Source organism: Cinclus cinclus, chromosome 6 (genome assembly GCF_963662255.1).
Source record: "Cinclus cinclus chromosome 6, bCinCin1.1, whole genome shotgun sequence".
Taxonomy (NCBI): Eukaryota; Metazoa; Chordata; class Aves; order Passeriformes; family Cinclidae; genus Cinclus; species Cinclus cinclus.
In genome coordinates, this window is record NC_085051.1 from 57,454,792 (window position 1) to 57,473,675 (window position 18,884).

Here is an 18,884-nt window from a genome sequence, read left to right on the forward strand (position 1 = left end):
GCCCAAGGTCTGAGCATTGGCCAGAGTAGGTACATGTAAGAACCGGGTTGACATTCACGGGTGGGGAAGCAGGAGGCATGTCCAAGGGCAGCATTCCTGCGGGAACCTGGCCGGGAAAGGAAGCGACCCGTCACCTGGCTGGGGGTGGCTGCAGCTTGGCTGGAAGCCATCGGAGAGCTCCAGAGGGGAAAGGAATCGCCGGTGTCTTGGGGACAGCCGCGAGGCTCTGCAGGAAAACGAGCACTGGTTTTTGTTCTCTGAGCAGTTCGGTCTCCGCACACCGAAGCCAAGCCCTGGATGCGGTCCCGCTGCCCGGGACGTGCGGTGGGCAGCGCTCTTTGCAGCGGGGAAAAGCCGGGGCAGCCCTGGTTGCCCTGGGGGCACGGCGAGGAGAGGAAACAAAGCGCCCCGCTCCCAGAAACCGACCTTGACCCCCGGCCGCACGCTCGGCCTCTGCCCCGCAGACCCCGCGCTTATCGCCGCAGCCTTGGCCGGGCGGGGAGCGCGGCGGAGCGGAGGGGAAGGGAAGGGAAGGGAGGGGAGGGGACGGGACGGGGGTGGAAGGGAAGGCAGGCGGGAGGCGGAGAGGAGGCCGGCGCTGGCTGCGGGCAGCGGGGGCGGCTCCCGGTGCCGATAAAGGGGCGCCGTGCGGTGGGTGGCGGTGCGGCGGCGATGGCGTGGGGATGCGCGCTGTGCTTGGTGCTGGCGGGAGGGGCCCTGCTGGCGCTGCTGCTGCGCTGGCTGAGGGCCGACGGGGACCTCACCCTGCTCTGGGCCGAGAGGTGGGGGAAGAAGCCAGGTAATGCCGCCCGGCAGCAGCCCCGGCATCGGGACCGCGGTGGCGCCGGGGCAGGACGCGGGGCGCTCAGCAGAGGGGGTGGCGGGGAGAACAGGGGTGCTGGTGGCATCAGCCGTCCCGTGGGGTTATCCATCGACGCGCCCCGAAAGTGTAGTTTACCTGCCCTTCACCTGGATGAGGCGCGCGGTGCCCCTCGGGCCGGCGAAGCAGCTCCCAAAAAGTCAATTCCCCCGAGTCCGTGCCGAGGGCTGCTCCCTTCGGCCCAAACCTGGTTGTTCTGCGCAGTTCTTCTGGGCAGGCTCCCGCTCCCGGCAGGGCCCTGCGGAGCAGCTGGGCGCAGGGACAGTGTGGAAGGAAGGCTCGGGAAAGGACAAGGGCGCCTGGCCCGTGCGGCTTCGCAGCCTGTTCTGACATCTTCAAGCAGAATTGCGTTCACGGGGGTGCCGAAACAGTTTTCGGTGGAGTAGACAAGAGCATTCTTAATGTTGGGGCTAGCTGGGTTTCCTGTTGCGTGGGTTGTGTCCTGAACGGTGCCAGGGACCAGCCCCGGCACGCGATGCGGTTGAGGACCGTACGCTGCATCTCTGCAAGGTGCTGCCTTGGTCACCTGGGGGACAAAAGTTCAACGAAATACTCTCCGACGGGCACTTTCAGTTCTTGCTCGTGTTGAACTTTCTATTCTGACAGCAATGCTCCCTATTTCTGGGCATAAATTTTTAGAAATCGTAGGTTTTGTTTCCTTAATAGAGGCTTTTGGTCAGAAAAGGCACGAATTTGTGAATACCCCCTTAGTCTGCTGGGGTGATTTGTGACTGCTGTGAGCTGCTGGCTGCAGGTGCTTTAGGTGGAAGTGAGATAGGTGACAGAAGGTAGGATGAGAGGCACTGTAAGATATCCCATGTGGGAATTGGAACAGGCTGTTGGGCTGAGGGAGAAGGGACTGCATTGAGTGAAGGTGGATCAGGAGTGGTGGAGTGAGGGTTTGAGCTTGGGATCACAATTCCTTAAGGGATGGTGATGCAGGAAGTTTGACATTGGGAGCAGCTGGAGAGGAGTAGGACAAACTTGAGACATTTTTGTCTCCTGCTCTCAGTAGAAGCTTTCTGCAAATGTGCGCCCTTTTCTGTTCTCCCTTAGATGGACTAGCACAAGTAATAAAGCTCTAAAAAGTACTACATTTAAATCAGTGTGAACAATCTCCTGTAGCTGTTTGGGTACTCAGCTCAAAGTTTTGTATGAACTCCATCAGAATGTTCCCTTGCTGTAAGAAAATTGTAACAAAACCTAGTGTGTGGACTTTGTAAAGAACATGGACAGAATCAGGGCAGAGGACTGAAATAAATATTAACTAATACATGCAGAATTGAAGTTTTGTCCTGAGGGATCTATGTGCAATACACATCAAGATGCAGGAGCTGTCTTGGGTAGACGAAGTGTTATCTGAATGTAGCCTTCAGAATTATTGAAGGCCTGGAAACCCTTTAAGTAGTCTGTAAAAATTCACATGCAAAGACCAGTGTAGTAATTCTATGGTGGAGTTGTTTTAACATGTGCTACAAGAAGAATCAGGCAAAAATTTGTGAACATAAGAGGTCAGCTCTGTTTTGGCTACCTCCCCTTTCCCCCCAGCCTCTGTGCTTATAATTAAGTAAAACATATAACTGCAGTGGTACCATTTAATAAACCAGGTATGAAAATGGAAGGGACAAACACTAGAAAAGATGTTTCATTAAATAACTTCTCATATTGTGTATGTAATGTAGGGTGCCTTGGGTAAATAATGTGTGGATCCCTACATTTTTAATTAAAAGTGTTATTAGAGCTATTGCAGTCATTATATTGTGTTATCACTTCTACAACATTATTATGGGTGTTGAAATTTTTGGAGATGAAGGTATTTAGCAGAAAGTGTTCTCCCATGTTTCTTGTGCTATAAACTATAAATACAAAGAAAGGCTTCAATATAGATAAGACTGGTTCCAATTCAGTGATTTAATTCTGTAGGGAAATTTGACTTTTGGATTCATTCATTGGCAGGTGCTGGATTGCTTCCCGTCCCCTGAATATGTGTGTGGTCAGGAGAGAAGGGTTTTTGGGTGCTGGATGCCTTTCCTTCCGTGTTGTGTTTTGCTGGATGCACAGAAGTCACCCTAAACCCCGTGTGCTTTTCACAGACAGCTTAATATTATCAAGCTGAGGGGAAACCTTCCACATATGAAAACCCTGCTCTTAAGTTTAGGAATAATGGTATAATTCTTTAGGGCTCTGGAGTAGATGTTCCTTTTTAAATTTCTCCACTTCTAATATTTTCCCTGAAAGAAATGACATGGCAACCTTGTGCTATAAGAGCTATAAAATCTTGGAAAAAACTCTTAAGTAGAACTACAGAACAACTTTTTTGCATTCCTTGCAATTCTAGTCAGTTCAGCCTCTGATTTGTTATGCCTTGTAGCACAGTAGTTAATGGTTAGTAATGGCATAATCTACTTTTATTTTTTAATTTGGCATGGCTAATTTTTAAACTTATTTCTAGCAACAACATGACATTTATTCTGGAGCAAAGCTGATGGTTTGGTCCTTGTTCTGCACCAGCATTTGAGGTCTCCCATTGTGTTAATTCTCAGCAGCTCAGTGCTGGGTAACGATCATCCCTGGGGAATCGGTGGGAAAACTTTCCTTATCTCAGTTAATTATTCTGTTCACAGAACAAGATCCTGAATAACTGCTGTGAAGCTGTCCAAGACAGGTTGGGAGCAGGGAAACTAAGTGGTAGGAGGAAGAGGATTTGTTTTCAGTAGCAAGAGGAATGAGTGTGGTAAGCAGGGTTGAAATTATGTCCATGTGTTGTTTTGTTCATGTAGTGTTTGTCTGCTCGGGTTTTTTGCAGAAAAAAATGTAGTAGGAGAGGCAAGCTCCCGTGGTTACTGTGTCTAATTCAATAAATTGGGAATTTAATGGAATAAAACTGTAGGAAAAGGGTGTGAATTAGCTTTACAAATGGCAGCTATTTGTTCTAATGATGAACATAGTGGATGTTCCTACAACTTCAACAGCATCTTTTTCCACCTCCCTAGTTCATAACCTTAGAATGCATATCTCCTCTGGGAAGTGACTCCTGTTGTTGTTGTTAGTATTTTTAGAAACAAAAATCTCCAAACATCCCCAAGCCCAAAAGCCTGGGTTTAGGAGGGAATGTTTTTGGGCTGAAATGCAGTCAGCTTAAGAAAAGACAAATAGTACCTAGTGCCAGCCCCACAAAGTCAAGCTGAGATCTGATGGTCAGTCTTGAGTTATCACTGCTTTTGTCTGAAGGGTAAAAGGATTTAGTGCTGGTCTCTTGGGATCTCTCTACAAATCTTTGTGGGAATTATAGCATTGAGACTCCAAAACTAGAAATCTGAAACACAACATGGTGTAGAGAGAAACAGGAACTGATCACTGGAGAGAGCAGGAAGTAAAAGCAGTCCCAGCCCCAGTGAAAAAGGAGTATTTTTTGCTAAATTAAATTAGTGGTTAAATTTCAGTGAGCTGAAAAATGCTACTCTGACCCTTTTTAGAACAAAAACTGGCTTTAAGTCTCAGGAACTGTACTTGGCTCTGATATTTGAATTATGCCATAAGATCTTTCTTCATTGGCTAGATATTGGAATGCACAAACTTTACAAACAGAGGGAAGAGCTCCTGTCAGCAGTGCTCTGAGCAAGTCAGATTTTCCCCAAAACTAATATTCACTATGGCTGATCTTGAGAAACACAGACATGTGTCAGGCAATGATTCCTTCTGGGAAGTGCTCAGATATTTGTGATCCTTCATCCCTAAATTGTGTCCTGGAATTGAGTGATTTCCAGCCATCTGTGATTTGATGTTTTTGGAGATATATCTGGAAAGCTAAGGCTTTTGTCAGTGCCCAGGTGCACCACAGAGTAGGAATGCTTGTAGACAAGTGGGAACAGGCATTATCAGCAGAGGAGTAAACGGGGCAAGATGCTCTAAATTTTACTACAGGTTAAAAGAGGAGTGTCAGGGCAGGAACTGGGGAATCCACTTATGAATTGACACCTTGGGAACTCTGTGTACTGTGCTCTGGCCAGTGCAGGAGCTAAGCTGCATCAGACACAAAACGAAGTGGATGAAAATGCATTTGGGTTTTTGTGTTTAGCTGTCTTTGTTCAGAGAAGTTTGCTCAGTCAGCAATTACTCTGGAACATTTTTTGGGATGAAACATTATTTGGAAAGACTTGCTTAGGCTTTTGTATTTGCAGTATAGTAACTGTTTCCTGTCAATTCCAAGAATTCTCCTCTCCCTTTTACTCCGAAGCTGTTTTTGATGAGGCTAGTGGAATTGTTATGTGTGGATGTCCTGTAGAAATGCAATCAGATTTCTTCTGTCAGGTAAATAACCTGTGTTTATTCAGATTAGCTTTGGAACAAAGTTCAAATGGCAATAGAACAACTATGAACAATTTCACAACTGCGTGTGACTAAAAAATAAAGAAGTCAGGATTTTGTAACAGCTCCCAGAATGAACATATTTCTTGAAAACAGTTCCAGATTACGCCCCTGCAGTGAGTTAGATGCTTATCCTAGCATTGGCAATGTGTGAACTGCTGTCTTGATTCTTTCCATAGAACATGAACTGCGTGGCAAGGTTGTCTGGGTGACAGGAGCCTCAAGTGGCATTGGAGAAGAATTGTCTTACCAGCTGGCAAAGCTGGGAGCCTTGCTTGCCATCTCTGCCAGAAGGGAGGATGAGCTGCAGAGAGTGAAGAAGAAATGCCTGCGTAAGTATAACTTAGCACTTCATGCAAGCAGTTCCACCCTGGCTGGGCTGGAATTGCCACGGGAGCACTAACCCACATATCACAAGAATAAATTTAATGATGAAAGTCAACTTGATGCAGAGCTGGTATCATCTCTCTGTAAGTGAGAAGCCTTTGAACAGACATGCATTTCAGCTTCCCACATAAGCCACTGTTACCTAAAAATCTCATTATCAGTTGCGAGTGTTCTTGTAAGGTTCTAGATTAAGAAATGGAATAAATACTGTGGGGAATGGAGGAAGCACTGCTGGGGCTATCATCCTGTAAAGAACCAAACCTCGTAGCTGCTTGCTGCTAAGAAATCCTCTTAGGTTTGTGCACGTTACAGGCAGAGAGACAACTGACTTTGGTCCTCAGAAAATGGACTAAGAAAAAGGTTCAGAAAAAGTTGCTCTAAGAACGTGGAGGAAAGACGATCTCCTGTAATCAAGGGGGAAAATGTGAAGCAACATTTTTAACTATTCCAGTTATCTTTAAGTTAGCTTTCATATGCTTGATGACTCAGTAGGCTGGCTTCATTCCTCCTGTTTCTCTTTTTCCCTCCTCTTTTCTGGCTTGGCTGCAAGAGGAATTGGCAGCTAATTCACACTGGTAGGTAGAGGGTTTGAACATTATTAGCATTATGCATTTTTTTCAGACTCTTTATCCTCTATAGCTCAGGATGGAGTATTTTATGTGGAATGTGTCATCACACCAAGAGTTCAGTCTTAGTAATGTTGACAGAATGTCCACAGTCTACCTGGAATTTGAGCTAGGGAATAATCAGATGTTTGTCTTGGATTAGCACCTAAACGTGTCTAGAAAGCTGAAAGTTGCTGCAGCCTACTCAGAAAAGCTTTCAAGGAACTTTCAAAAATGCACAGCTCCTTTTATCCTGGTTTTATTTTCTGAGGGCTCCAAAAAGCAGTCACTTAAAAGAGTTTGATATTTAAAAAGAGGCAGGGGGCACGTGATGGCAGTGTGGTTAAGTGGCAATCATGACAAAACCCCAGTGCTGTGTGACGCAATGGTCACCAGAAATCTGCAACAACGTTTGCGTCCCTGGCTGTTTGTTGTGATTGCAAAATTGATACCACGAGACAGGCTGGCAGCAGCTGCAATCCTGGACAGGCATTTTCAGGAAATACTTGCGTGATGTGCTAAGGAATATTCATAAGTATTATTTCAGGTAATGTGGACCAAGGGCATTGATTTATCTGAGATAATTTCTGCCTCTGCCAGCTTTCAGTGGCCCTGTGAATGTCTGAGCTGTGCCATAGACATCCTTGAAAGTCTTATGTAGCCCTCTGCTTTGCAAATATTTGCTCCTGAACTTTGCTTTAACTGAAGGTCTGATTAGTGGGAATATTGGAAACTCTTCAGAAATACAGAAACATAACCAGGCCAGGAGGTGACAGGACAAGGGGGAATGGCTTTAAACTGACGTAGACCAGGTTTGGATCAGATATTTGGAAGAAATTTTGCTTTTGAGACTGATGAGGTCCTGGGACAGGTGGCTTCCCCATCCCTGGAAGTGTTCCAGGCCAGGTTGGATGGGGCTTGAAGCAACCTGGGATAGTGGAAGATGTCTGTGCCCATGGTAGAAAGGTTGGAACAAGATGAGGTCTTTGAGGTCCCTTTCACCCCAAACTGTTCTATGATTCTATGAAAAGGGTAACCCACAGTAATTCCTGGCTCCTCAGTTGAGTTGCTCAGGCATTATATGGCCATGCTAGATCCATGGTGGCTTTTCCCACACATCTTCTTGTCCTTCACTTACTTGGAAATTGCATTCAGGAGGAATTGCCATGTAATTTTCTGAAGGACTGAGGTTAGGCTTTGTGACATCTGTTTTCTTGCTGTCCCTGGGGAGCTACTCCACTTAAAAGAAAATCACAAAGAGAAGTGACACTGGTCAGCTCTTGTAAATCATGGATGCACATATTGCCCTTCTTGTACGTGCATTTTGTCCCTAATTTGTCTGACTTTGGTAGTGTTTCTTTCCCCAGAGCATAGCCTCAGGAGTGTGAGAGACCCGAGAGGAGATCTGAGAAGACTGAGGCGATGAAGGCATTAAGTACCTCATGTTTTTCTCTGCATTTCCTAATTTCTTCCTCACCATCCGTGCCCAGCAGTGAACTCGCTCTGTGTTTGGCCTCCCTTTTGTTGCTGCTGTACTTGTGAAGCCTTTGCTGCCTTTCACATTCCTCAACTCCAGTGGAAATTTCAGTTTCAGCTCCACCTGGGTGTTGATCTTCCTGATTCCATCCCTGCATGCTTGTCCAGCGAGCCCATGTGCTTCCTGGGTGGGCTGTCCCTGCTTCCACCTGCATGTTTGCTCTTGGCAGCTGAGTTCCAGACTGTCCTGTAAGGATTGAGTAGCGGGGGGAAGATGAAGTCTGAGCAGCAATGTGCAACATCAGTGTGAATTTGGCTGATTTATAGGGCATAATTGGAGCTCATGTGCTGCAACATGCCTGCTGTAGAGGTTGAGCACAGCAGCAATTGAACTGTGTCAGAAGCAAGCACATATATCTTGTTCAAAGTTTAGTGACACCACCCTGTGGTACAGGTTTGTGCATTCTACCCTGCTTAAAAGCTGAGGGGGAGAGAGAGAGGGAGAGAGGGAAAGGTAATCCCTGTTGAGTCATGCATATGCCAACTCAACACTTCACTGCACTTGGGCAGGAGGGAGAGAAAGCAACTTGTATAACTCAGCTCCTACAAGAGGCTTCTCTATTTCCCTCAACCACTCTTCCTTTTGTCTGAAATGTTGGAGGCTGTTTTCTCTCAAAAGCCCTAAAAAGAAAAAAAAAATTAGGGGGGGAATGTTTCCCAGTTTGGCAAGGTCAAATATGATTTAATTATGGGTAGGCCAAATGAGCGACAGGCAATCTGTAAGTTCAAGAATTACACAGTAATTGAGGTTGAAATGGACCCCATGAGGTCACGTTGGTCAGCCTCTGCTGAAAGCTCAACCTCTGTTGAAGGGCATTTATACAAGGGAGAAATAAGACAGGAAATGCAGAGATGCTGGCAAATACTACTCAGAGCTATAATGTTTATCATGTTAGGAAAAACTGCTACCTGAGATTAACATGTATTGAAAAGAGTTGTTGCCATGAAACAGAACCAATGAACTTTAAACTAAGGTTTCCCACTTGGGACCAAGTACTTTTTATGGATATCACAGTTTTTCCCTTAAAAACATCACTTTGGTAGCAGGCAGAAGGGGCAATGGAATATTAGGGTTTGTTGGTAAAAGCAATAAGGAACCCCATTCTGGCAATATATAAATTGGGGTTATATAAAAATATATACAAATTTATATTGTCCCAGTATAAACTGAGACATGTGTGCCTTCTACACTGGGCATGGTGCTGGTCATCAGCCAGAAAAACAGTGGGATAGTGAATGGGAGAAGGAGTTTGGAAAAGGGTAACAGGAATGCTTGGCTTTTGTAAAAGCTGGCTATGAGGAGTGCCTGAAGTAAGGACCCCTCACCCTAGAAAAGAACTAAGGAAGATATTTGCTGGAGATACACAGCTGGAATGCTGTGGAGGGTGGAAATCCTGTTCAAGGTTTCTGGTTTAAAGTTTCCTGATGTCAGATGTTCTTGCATCTTATAAAAGAGCACTTCCTTCCTTACCAGCAGTCTGTATCTCTTCCTCTGCTCTTTCCTTTCTCCCCTGTGTAGCTTTCATGGCCCTGTGGTCTTGCTAACCCGTGGCAGAAACATCCACACCCCAACAGGGTTCAGCTGTGCAAAACTGCTTCAGGCAGCACCAGGTAGAGGTGTGTCCCTGAGAGGGCAGCTTAAGCTACATTTTACTGCTGTATTTCTGGAAGAAATGGAAGAGAAAATGCACGTGGAGGAGTTGGAGGGAGCAACAAATGGAAATACTACTAGCATTAAACCAGAGAGTTGGGTTTATTTTAACCAATGGCTTAAATACTAATGACCTTTGAACAGAGGCAACTCATGTTTTTAAGTAACCTTTTTATTTCTATGTCACTGTAAAGACAAAGTTCAACTTTCACTGTATTTGCAAGAAGTAGTAATTAAAAAGTCAAAGCCTGAGGCTCTCTGAAGAGAGCAGCTGCTTAAATGGGAGCAGCCACATTTAGATGTGGCTAGGAATCAATCTAGGAAAAAAATTGCACTAACAAACTTATAGAAGTGATTTAAAAACTCTTGTTAAATGTAGTTTAAAAAAAATAGCTTGAAATTATAAAGATTTTGTTTCTGTGAGTCATCTGCCCCAAAACCCCAGGGCAACAAATCACTGCTCAAGAAATGCCTTCTATGGAAAAGGTCAGTTGTTCTGAAGAGACAGGGGGGGAAAAACATAACAAAAAGGCTGGAACTTGATGGCAGCTGACTTGTATTTCAAAGCATGGATATGTTAAAAGCAGTCAGCTAAACAAAAGCCTTTTACCTCCTCCCAAAAACCTCCCAATAATTCAGCTTCTGTAGACTTTGTCTCATAGCTACTCAGGTATGTATGTTGTGTTTTGGGTGTGAATTGTACCAGTTCTGTTGTCAGGAATAAACATGCTTGACCTGTTGACATCCAAGCAAAGTGTCAGGGCTCCTGGAAAGTTTCAGTTGGATTTTACTCCTAACTATTGCAATTTATTTGGTGAAGTGAAACTTCTGCATTGTGCTCCAAAGCCTGTTTGATAAAGTCAGATTTTCACATACAAAAACATGGTAAGAAAAACACTTGGTAGGAACAGATTAAAAATAGATTCTATGTGGGGGTCAGAATGGAAACAAAGGATTTTTTTTCCAGCTTGATGTTATGGTTTCTCGATGTCTTCTTTGTGAAAATGTGGCATTTAAAAGCATGTTATGTTTCCCACAGTTCTGACACTGGGAATCTTATCAGCTCCCATTGCCTTTATGGTTGTTTTTTAGAGATTAGCAGCCTGAGTGAAAATGATATCCTTGTCCTGCGCCTCGACTTGACTGACAGGTCCTCTCACGAAGCTGCAACCAACAGTGTGCTCAAGCATTTTGGCAAGGTAAGATGTGCTTCTGGGATTAAACTTTGTCTCCTAAATCTGCATTTATGCTCACATTTCACTTTTATTTTACTGTATGATAAATTCAGCGGTGTCTGCATCTTCCTTCAGTTTCAGTTTTAAACTTGCCAAAAAGTACCCGCATTTTTATCCCTGCTTACTTCTGGTTTTCAGCCACAAAAGAATAATCGCTGCTCCTTCTCAAGGACTAAACAATCATTGAATTGCCTGAGGAAGCACAAATATTAAAGGAAACTCTGTTTATATTAATTTATCTTTGTATCTTTCCCGAGATTGATGTTTTGGTGAACAATGGTGGGCGCTCGCAGCGCTCCTTGTTTGTGGACACAAACCTGGATGTCTACAATGCCATCATTGAGCTCAACTACCTGGGCACCATCTCGCTGACAAAACACGTCCTGAACCACATGATCCAGAGGAAGAAAGGGAAGATTGTCACTGTGAGCAGTGTGATGGGCATCATGGGAGCTCCTCTTGCCACTGGCTACTGTGCTAGCAAGCACGCCCTGCAGGTGAGTTACAGTCTGGGAGTTAATTAAGTTAATTAAGTGCAGTACCAGTGCTGTAGCAGAGGGCTTTGTTCTGTGCAGAAAACACGAGTCTCACCTGAAGTTTCACACAGTGTAGGCAACATCCTCAAGTATCAAAAGTCCTTTAGAATTAATTTGTTCTGAAATGTGAAATAGCTCCCACTGGAGATTTTTTTTTTTTTTTCCTGACTGGAGTTCAAGTGCCATCTTAGCTGGTTCTATCCGCTACACGGTTAAATTCCAGTGTGAAACACAAACCTTCAGCCTCTGCCCTTCAGATGAGGGAATACTTTTATGAGAGGATTATTCTGCTGCATATAGAGCCCTAATGTTCTCAATCCATTTAGGGAGAAAGAGTCACTGGTGAGAGTTTTAAGACTTGAGGAAATCTTTAGGGCAGTGAAGTGAGAACAGTGAGTGGTAAGGCAGACTACTGAGAGAAATGAGAATTCCTGATCCCTCTGGGAACAGCTGAACTACTCTTCCCAAGAGTTCTGTGTTGTTCTGTGGTGTGAAGCACTGGCAGCTCCCAGTGCCATAGGAAGTTATCTTCTGCCTAACACTTAGCACTCCACATTGCCTGGAAAGAGTTTTTTGAAAGCAGTGTCTCTTGAGGAGAAAAACATAAAAGAGGAGCTCAGAAAAGTTTCTGCCTGTATCATTGAGGAATCTCTTGTTTAACTAGTAAATTTGTTTGGACATATTTATCTTTCACTGCTGTTTGGCCTCCTGCTAATTTACGTTTTGATCTCAGTAAAATAAACTTCAGCTGTGCTCAGTGATGGTTCAAAAATTGGCATCTTCTTACTCTCTGCTGCATTTCAGCACATGAACAGAACAAACAACTGCTTGAGCCAAGGGATCAATATCTTTTTGACAATTTGAGCAGCAACAACAAAAATGTAACAAGTGGCTGACATTGCAAAGCCTCTTGAAAAGATGAAGATGTAGAATATGGTGACAGATCTCTGCTAAAAAAAAAAAAAATCAGTTAGTGATGGGGAGAGATCTGCTGCTCTTCACTGGAGTGGCAATGCTGGAATTGCCCTTTACAGGCCAGCTTTTGGATCAAGCCTGGTAGATTTAAACTAGAAGAATGCAATGAGCAGAAGCCTGACTTCCCTTCATGCTCCTGTATTTAGTAAATGTTCTTTCGGTTGAATTATCTTTGGGTGTGGTGCAGTTGGGCTGCAGTTGGGCTAAGCACAGCTAATTAATTGCAGAGCACAAGGAATTCACGTGTTGCTTTGAAAATACTCAGAACTCTCAATCTCATGTTAAGGTTGAGAGCACAGACAAAACTTTGAAGAGATAGTTTACTAAAATTAATTAAAATAAGCTGACTGAACTGCTTCTATCTTTATTAGCTTCTCCCTCTGCTCAATAACCAGGTCAGACTCCAAACCTTCCTTGTTTCTTTCACAGTAATTCTAGGAACACTAATTGCTGGTGTTGAAACATGACTTGCAAAACTGATTTTGGAAATACTCTGCCTGAGAGTCTTTGATCAGTCTGGAGTTATGGCTAGGTGTGGGCATGAAGCCCCCCAAAACCAGGAAAGCTTTTATGAAATAATGAACTTCATCAGTGCAGTTTAGATAAAGGAATTCTGTAGGAATGGCAGCCCTCCTTTGATAACCCTGTAGCCCATTTCTGATGGTGACCAAGAAGAAAGAGAGACTGGAAGAGGAGAGGGGGAAAAATAAACCAAAGCCAAAAGCGGTGCTTTTCCAGTTCAGGTTTCCCAGCATGTGCCCACCTGTATTCTAAGGTCCTGAAGGTTGTGTTTTGGCCACTGGTTATTAAATATGTGAGCCCATCTGACATGGATTCATCTGTTGTGGTTCTTGGCCTGTTTTTGTGTTTTTTTTGTTTTTGTTTTTTTTTTAAATTCATGCCTTGGAGTTTATCACAACTGACACATTTAATGCTGCAAACTTAATTACACCTTTTTTGAAAAGTCCTTCCTTTTGCTTGTGGGTCTGGTTTGGTTTGGGTTCTTTTGTTTGTTTGTTTTCAAATTCCTTTAAATGGCAGTTGTAGGAGGAAGGAAGGAATTCTGCCTAGAATTAGAATCTGTTCTTGAAACAATCATGCTTTGATTCATGCCAACTGGAATTCTTCATAACAGTGTTCTGCTGAAGAAATTACCCTTTACTTCAGTGCTGGGAGTGTTGTAAGAGCATGAGTCAAGCCCACAGGAGCCTGCATCTGCCTGGTGCAGTTTCCCTCCTGGAGGGATGATGCTCATGGAGATCATGTGCCATTCACCCAGCTGTAATTCCTCTGATTGATGGCATGGGGAGTGGATCAGGAATGGTGGCCTTCAAAATGTTCCTTCATCAGGAACTTGTCTAAGAAGCACATGGACTGAGCAGCAGCAGCTTCTGTCTTTGTTCACTGTCTGGTCATTAGTGGAATTTCTTCAAATTTCTGGGTTTGGTGGAAACACTTGGTTTCTTCCTCTTGCACTGGAGTTCCTTTACTGCACCCAAATCTGGGTCTGTCCCTGCCTGAATTTCAATAAGAGAAAGCACTTATTCTTCTTGCTGAGGAATTTAAAGCTTCTCTTCTGGGAGGAAGTAGAGGAATTTCATACCAGCTATCTTTGAATATCAAGGATAAGTGCTGGAATTAGAAAACACGTGCATACTGTACACAGAACGTCCAGAGGGGACTGAGTCTATGTAAGATTCTGGCTTTCAGAAGCCCCTTGTCCGTGTGTATTAGTCAGGATTTAGGGTGAGTGAGTGTCCTGGCCCTCCTGTGTTGCTGGTGAAGGCTGTGCCTCTCACCTGGTGTAAAACCTTGGAGCTGCAGCATGAGGGAAGGATGTGGGACAGCAGAATGGCTGCAGAGCAGGAGCAGGAGCTCGCTGGCATCTCTGGCTACTTGCATCTCATGTTTACAGCCCTGCAGCCTTTAATGGAATCACCCAGGCTTTGACAGTGCCCACAGAGCTGCCTGCTGCTGTGTGCCTTTGTGTGGCTGTTCAGGTGCCCAGTTTTAGGTACAGCTTGAATCCCAGGAGCCTCCCAGCATCTGAGCAGGTGCAGGGGCTTTGTCAAAAGTGACTGAGCTGTGGTGTGGCTTCCCTTCTACCACAGCATTCCCAGACACACACCCTTCCACCTGCTCGACTCCTGGAAGTGCATGGTGAGTGTCTTCCCTTCAGGCAAACTGGGAGCCAGTTCTGTTCCTCACCTCAAATGGACAGGGAGTGGTGGGCAAGTGGGGGTCTCAGTGTCTTTTTATGTGTGGTTTTTATCCTCATCTGGACTGACAGCACCACTTTTGTGTAAGGACTGCACAGCCTGAAGGTTTGGGGCTTTTCTGAAAGAAGTGAGCTCAGGGCCCCTCAGGGAAGGAAGGGGATGAGGAAAGTGCAGGTTGGTATGTAGCATTAGCCTGGAGTGGTGGATAAAACACAGCTCTGTTTGTGCACAGGAGGGTGGAGGAGCCAGGGGAGGGCCTGGCTTTTTAAACCAAAACAACTGGGTGTCCAGGAGCAGATTCCTGAGCACAGGAGTATCCAATGTTAGAACTGAGTCTTGCCCCAGGTCAGCCCCAGGTCTGGGACCTGCAGGTACTCACAACTTTACATTCACACTCAGTGTTTTTAGGGAGCTGAACTGCAAAGCCCGTATGGAATCCATAAATTGGAATTAGCCACCAGCAGCTGGGAGATGGGGGCCCCTCTTCTTGGTCAGAGTGTGCTGAGCTCCAGTGGCTTGTCCCAGCTGCTGGCTCTGTGTCACCACAGCCCATGTCTGACTGCTTTGAGCCTGTGTTGCAGCTCAGGGAGGAGCTCTGGGTCAGCCAGCCCTCCTTCCAAGCTGGGTGGGAATAAAGTGATAACATTTTACTACAGCGGGTGAAGTTTATCAGCCTGTGCTCACTCTCTGTCTCTGCTGTGACACAAAATTACATGCTGGAATAGATACAGGGGACTGTTGGTAGCCAGGTCAAAGATAAGACAAGATGGGGTGTTGGCTAAATCATCCTCCACAGTGCTTGGCCAGCAGCTTTGGTGGAATGCACCCTTCTGAATTTGCCATATTTCCCATAACAGTTGCTGTCTAAATGTGAATTGCTGCAGAGAATCAGAAAACCCTGTATCTTCTTCGCTTAAAGAAAAGAAGTACTTGTAATTTTTTGTAATTTTGGTTTAACTTGGATACACTGGTAGCATATTCCTGAGCTGAAATAAGATTTGTATCTATGTGGATGCCAATTTCAAACTCTATAGCAAATTCAGTGCTGCAAATTAACCTGAAGTGTCAGGATGCATTTTTGACTTTGATATGCTGAAAATTCTCCTCCTTTTCTTACATAAACCAGTGCACCTTACTTCACAGAAACTGTGTAAACTCTTTATTGTCACCCCAAACAGCAACTGACCCGCAAAAGGTAATTTCTATTGCAATTCTTAGGATTGGTGGCATTTCCACTGCTAAACAACAGGATTTGTCCTCGGTACAGGGGCAGCAGAATCTGGCTGTAGTTTAGAGAAATTACTGTGTATTTGGTAAGGTGAGAAGATTCCTCACTGGTTTATATATCAATGTCTGTAACTGCAGATAAAATGCTAAATTAGCTATTGATCATGAAGTCAAAGGAGTAGGAATTGCTTGTAGTGGAACCTTGTTATCTTTGTAGTATAAATTTATATGAAAAGATGTCATCAGCTAAACTTTGCAAAAAAACATGGGAAAGGAAGATTTCACTATATTTTTTGTCTCCTAGGGATTCTTTAACTCTCTGCGGACTGAGCTGACTGACTACCCTGAGATAAGTGTTATCCAAATCTGCCCAGGGCCTGTACAGTCCCAGATCATCCAAAATGTCTTTACTGAGAATCTTGCAAAGGTAAGGACTCAGTTCTGTTGTGACAAACCCAGCTTTTGCTGTGGGCCCAGTGTTCCTTTTGTGGGGTACTTTTGTCTGGTTTTGTCCTCCTTGCAAACACTAACCTTGTCTTCTTACCAAGAAATGCTTTGAGTGGTGCAGAACTCTGTATACTCTTGTAATTCTTGGTAGTATCAAATGAAAATTGAGTTTGATAATTGCTATTCCTACTCTCTTCCAACACAAACAACCCAAGTCTAGTAAAATAAATGTACTGTACAGCCACTGTGCTGCAGTTTTGGGGGGGAAAGCTAGGATTTTCTAGGCACAGCTCTGCCTGGGGAGTGCTGTCCTTGCTGCACAGGTAGGGTTTGTTTGCCCTGGTCACGCTGTGCCCTGGTGGGTGACGCTGCTGCTGGCACAGCCCTGGCTCAGCTGACACGAGCTGTGCATTCCTTTCCTCTTAGGGATTGTTCCAGGAGGAAAAGCAAAACCTTCCAACTCACAATGGCTTTTAGTAAAGGCTGTCTGACAAAGCAGCTGGCAAAAATTGCTACTGTGATACATCAAACCGTAATCTGCCCTAAATTCAATCGATTTGAAGCTCAGGATGACCTACCCGTGAGGGGGAGGGGATCTCTCATTGTTGAATCGAGTTCTGGAATGATTTTTTTGTTGCAAAACTTCGGACTTGCATGAAAGAAAAGATGTACTTTTTGAACAATGCTGAAAGTTGCAAAACACATTCCTCAGATTTCGGCGTGGCAGAAGACCAAGGAGGAGGAGCAAATCTAGACCAGAACTGCTTTTGCCCTGTGAAACAGGACAGATTGCTAGAGTGGCCTGTTATTGCTGGAGTGAAATGTGCACAAGTTCACAGGGCTATGGTTTATGTTCACTAAATGATACACGGGGATAAGACCTCAGGTTGATGTCCCTGCTCCAAAGGAGCTGGCTGCTTTTCTCTTGGTTGAGAGGGTGAGAACAAGCAGGAATATTTAAGTTAATGGGGAATGTGACATCACCTACTAACTTGGCTACTTGAGTAACTTGTAGTGTAGAAGGGGCAGGCACAGCTGGGAACTGGGGACTTCCCATTCCTCAGAGCTGCAGATGGGGGAACTTGGTCGATAAACCTCATCAAGATGAAGCATGACAGTGCTTGGAGATCCATTTTTTTTTTTTTTTTAACCTTTGATTCATCAATAGAGGCATTAATTAAAAGGGTGCCTTATTTGAGCCAAAGGAAGGTGGAAAGTGTTCCCACACTGAAAACAAGAGGATAGTGAGGGATGGCTTCCCCTGCACCAGTCTGAGTGAGTTCTTGTAGGGAAACTGGGAGGAGTGTGTCTGTCACCTGGAGCATGGCCCTTTTCCTCCTTCCGTCTCTCCCAGGGATCCATTCTAACCCCTCCCTGCTCTGTGTCCCCCTCAGTCCATCGAGAACAGCGGGGACCAGTCCCACAAGATGCCCACAGACCGCTGTGCCCGGCTCACCCTGGTGAGCGTGGCCAACGACGTGCAGGAGGCCTGGATCAGTGACCACCCCTACCTGGCTGTGTGCTACCTGTGGCAGTATGCACCCACCTGGGCCTGGTGGCTCATGAACAAGATGGGCAAGAAGAGGATACAGAACTTCAAGAGTGGAATTGTGAGTGTGCAGCGTGTCCCTCTCTCTCTCCCCTGCTTGCTTGTTTCACTCTGCTGGTGTTCTCTTCTGCTGTGGGAATGTTGGGATTGCCTTGCTCCTCACTCACACCCTGATGTGCAGGGCAGTGTTCCTGTGCTGCTCCCTGGTAGATGCCATTGATTCTTTTGGTACAAAAAACTCCTCCCATCTTAAAGTACTGCAAGAACAGGAAACACAAAAGTAAGGGTGGCACATGCAGCTTAAAACTCTGTGCTTTCACACTGTAACTGCCTATGATCACAAACTGTTTCAAAGTCTTTCACTCAGTGCTGTTTTTAACACAGCAGAAGGCTGGGTGGGAAAATACTGATTTAATGCTCTCTCCCTCCAGGATGCTGATGCCTCTTATTCAAGGAAGAAGAAGTAAGGATGAGCATGTACAAAATCCTGCTAAGGCTGAGAAACTTTTCATATTTTGTGACTGCAAAAACCAGCTTTTTTTTTTTGGTGTTATGTGTCATCCTGTAACTTGACAGATATATTGAGCTGATGCCACACTTGACTAAATAAAAATCTCTTTCTAAACACACCTGTTTCATGCCAAATTCTCACAGGCTCTATTTTTAAGCTTACAAGGACTGAGACACGAGAGAGGCTGGACTGCTGCTCTAATATGGTCAAATACCTGGTGAGCAGCCTAAACGTACAGATTCTTGTTTACCTCACTTTCATTCCTAGTTCATGTTGATTAAAACCTCCCCCGCCTCCAAGTAGAAGAGTGTGGTGTAGAGGGGAAAGGTGTCTGATCTGTGCTTGGGATGTGTTGCTTGGGCACAATGTACGCTCAGGGATAAATCCCTTCATTTCTGACACAACATCAGGACTTACCCTCTGGCCCCTTTCTCAGCTCTGCTGCCCTTACACTTCCCTGTGTGTGATCAACACCACAATCTAAAGCAAGGAGGTGTTGGGAAGAATTAAATAAATTGTCTGTAGACACCTGCTTAGAAAACAGAGCAGTTCTGGGGTCAGATAGGCTAACACTGGGTCCCAAGCTCAGTCCCACTGCTGACTGCAGGACCAGGCTGCCATCAGCAATCCCAATAGCAGCTTGTGAACACAGACAAGGCCAGGGTTGAAGGTGCTCCGGTTCCTGAATTCCACACAAATCAAAGAAATGTCCCAAACCAAACAGGCCATGGTTCAAGAGCACACAAACCAACAGCTGA

At 45.0% G+C, this 18,884-nt stretch overlaps 1 protein-coding gene across 1 annotated transcript; it reads left to right on the forward strand.

Annotated features, from left to right (window-relative positions):
* The first annotated feature begins 672 nt into the window (after positions 1–672).
* On the forward strand, positions 673–18,244 carry DHRS7 (dehydrogenase/reductase 7). The gene is made up of 7 exons (XM_062495753.1): positions 673–799; positions 5,428–5,580; positions 10,520–10,626; positions 10,920–11,159; positions 15,924–16,046; positions 17,461–17,676; positions 18,047–18,244. The coding sequence occupies exons 1-7, from the start codon at positions 673–675 to the stop codon at positions 18,080–18,082; spliced, it is 1,002 nt and encodes a 333-aa protein (XP_062351737.1). The 3' UTR covers positions 18,083–18,244.
* The last annotated feature ends 640 nt before the right edge of the window (positions 18,245–18,884 follow it).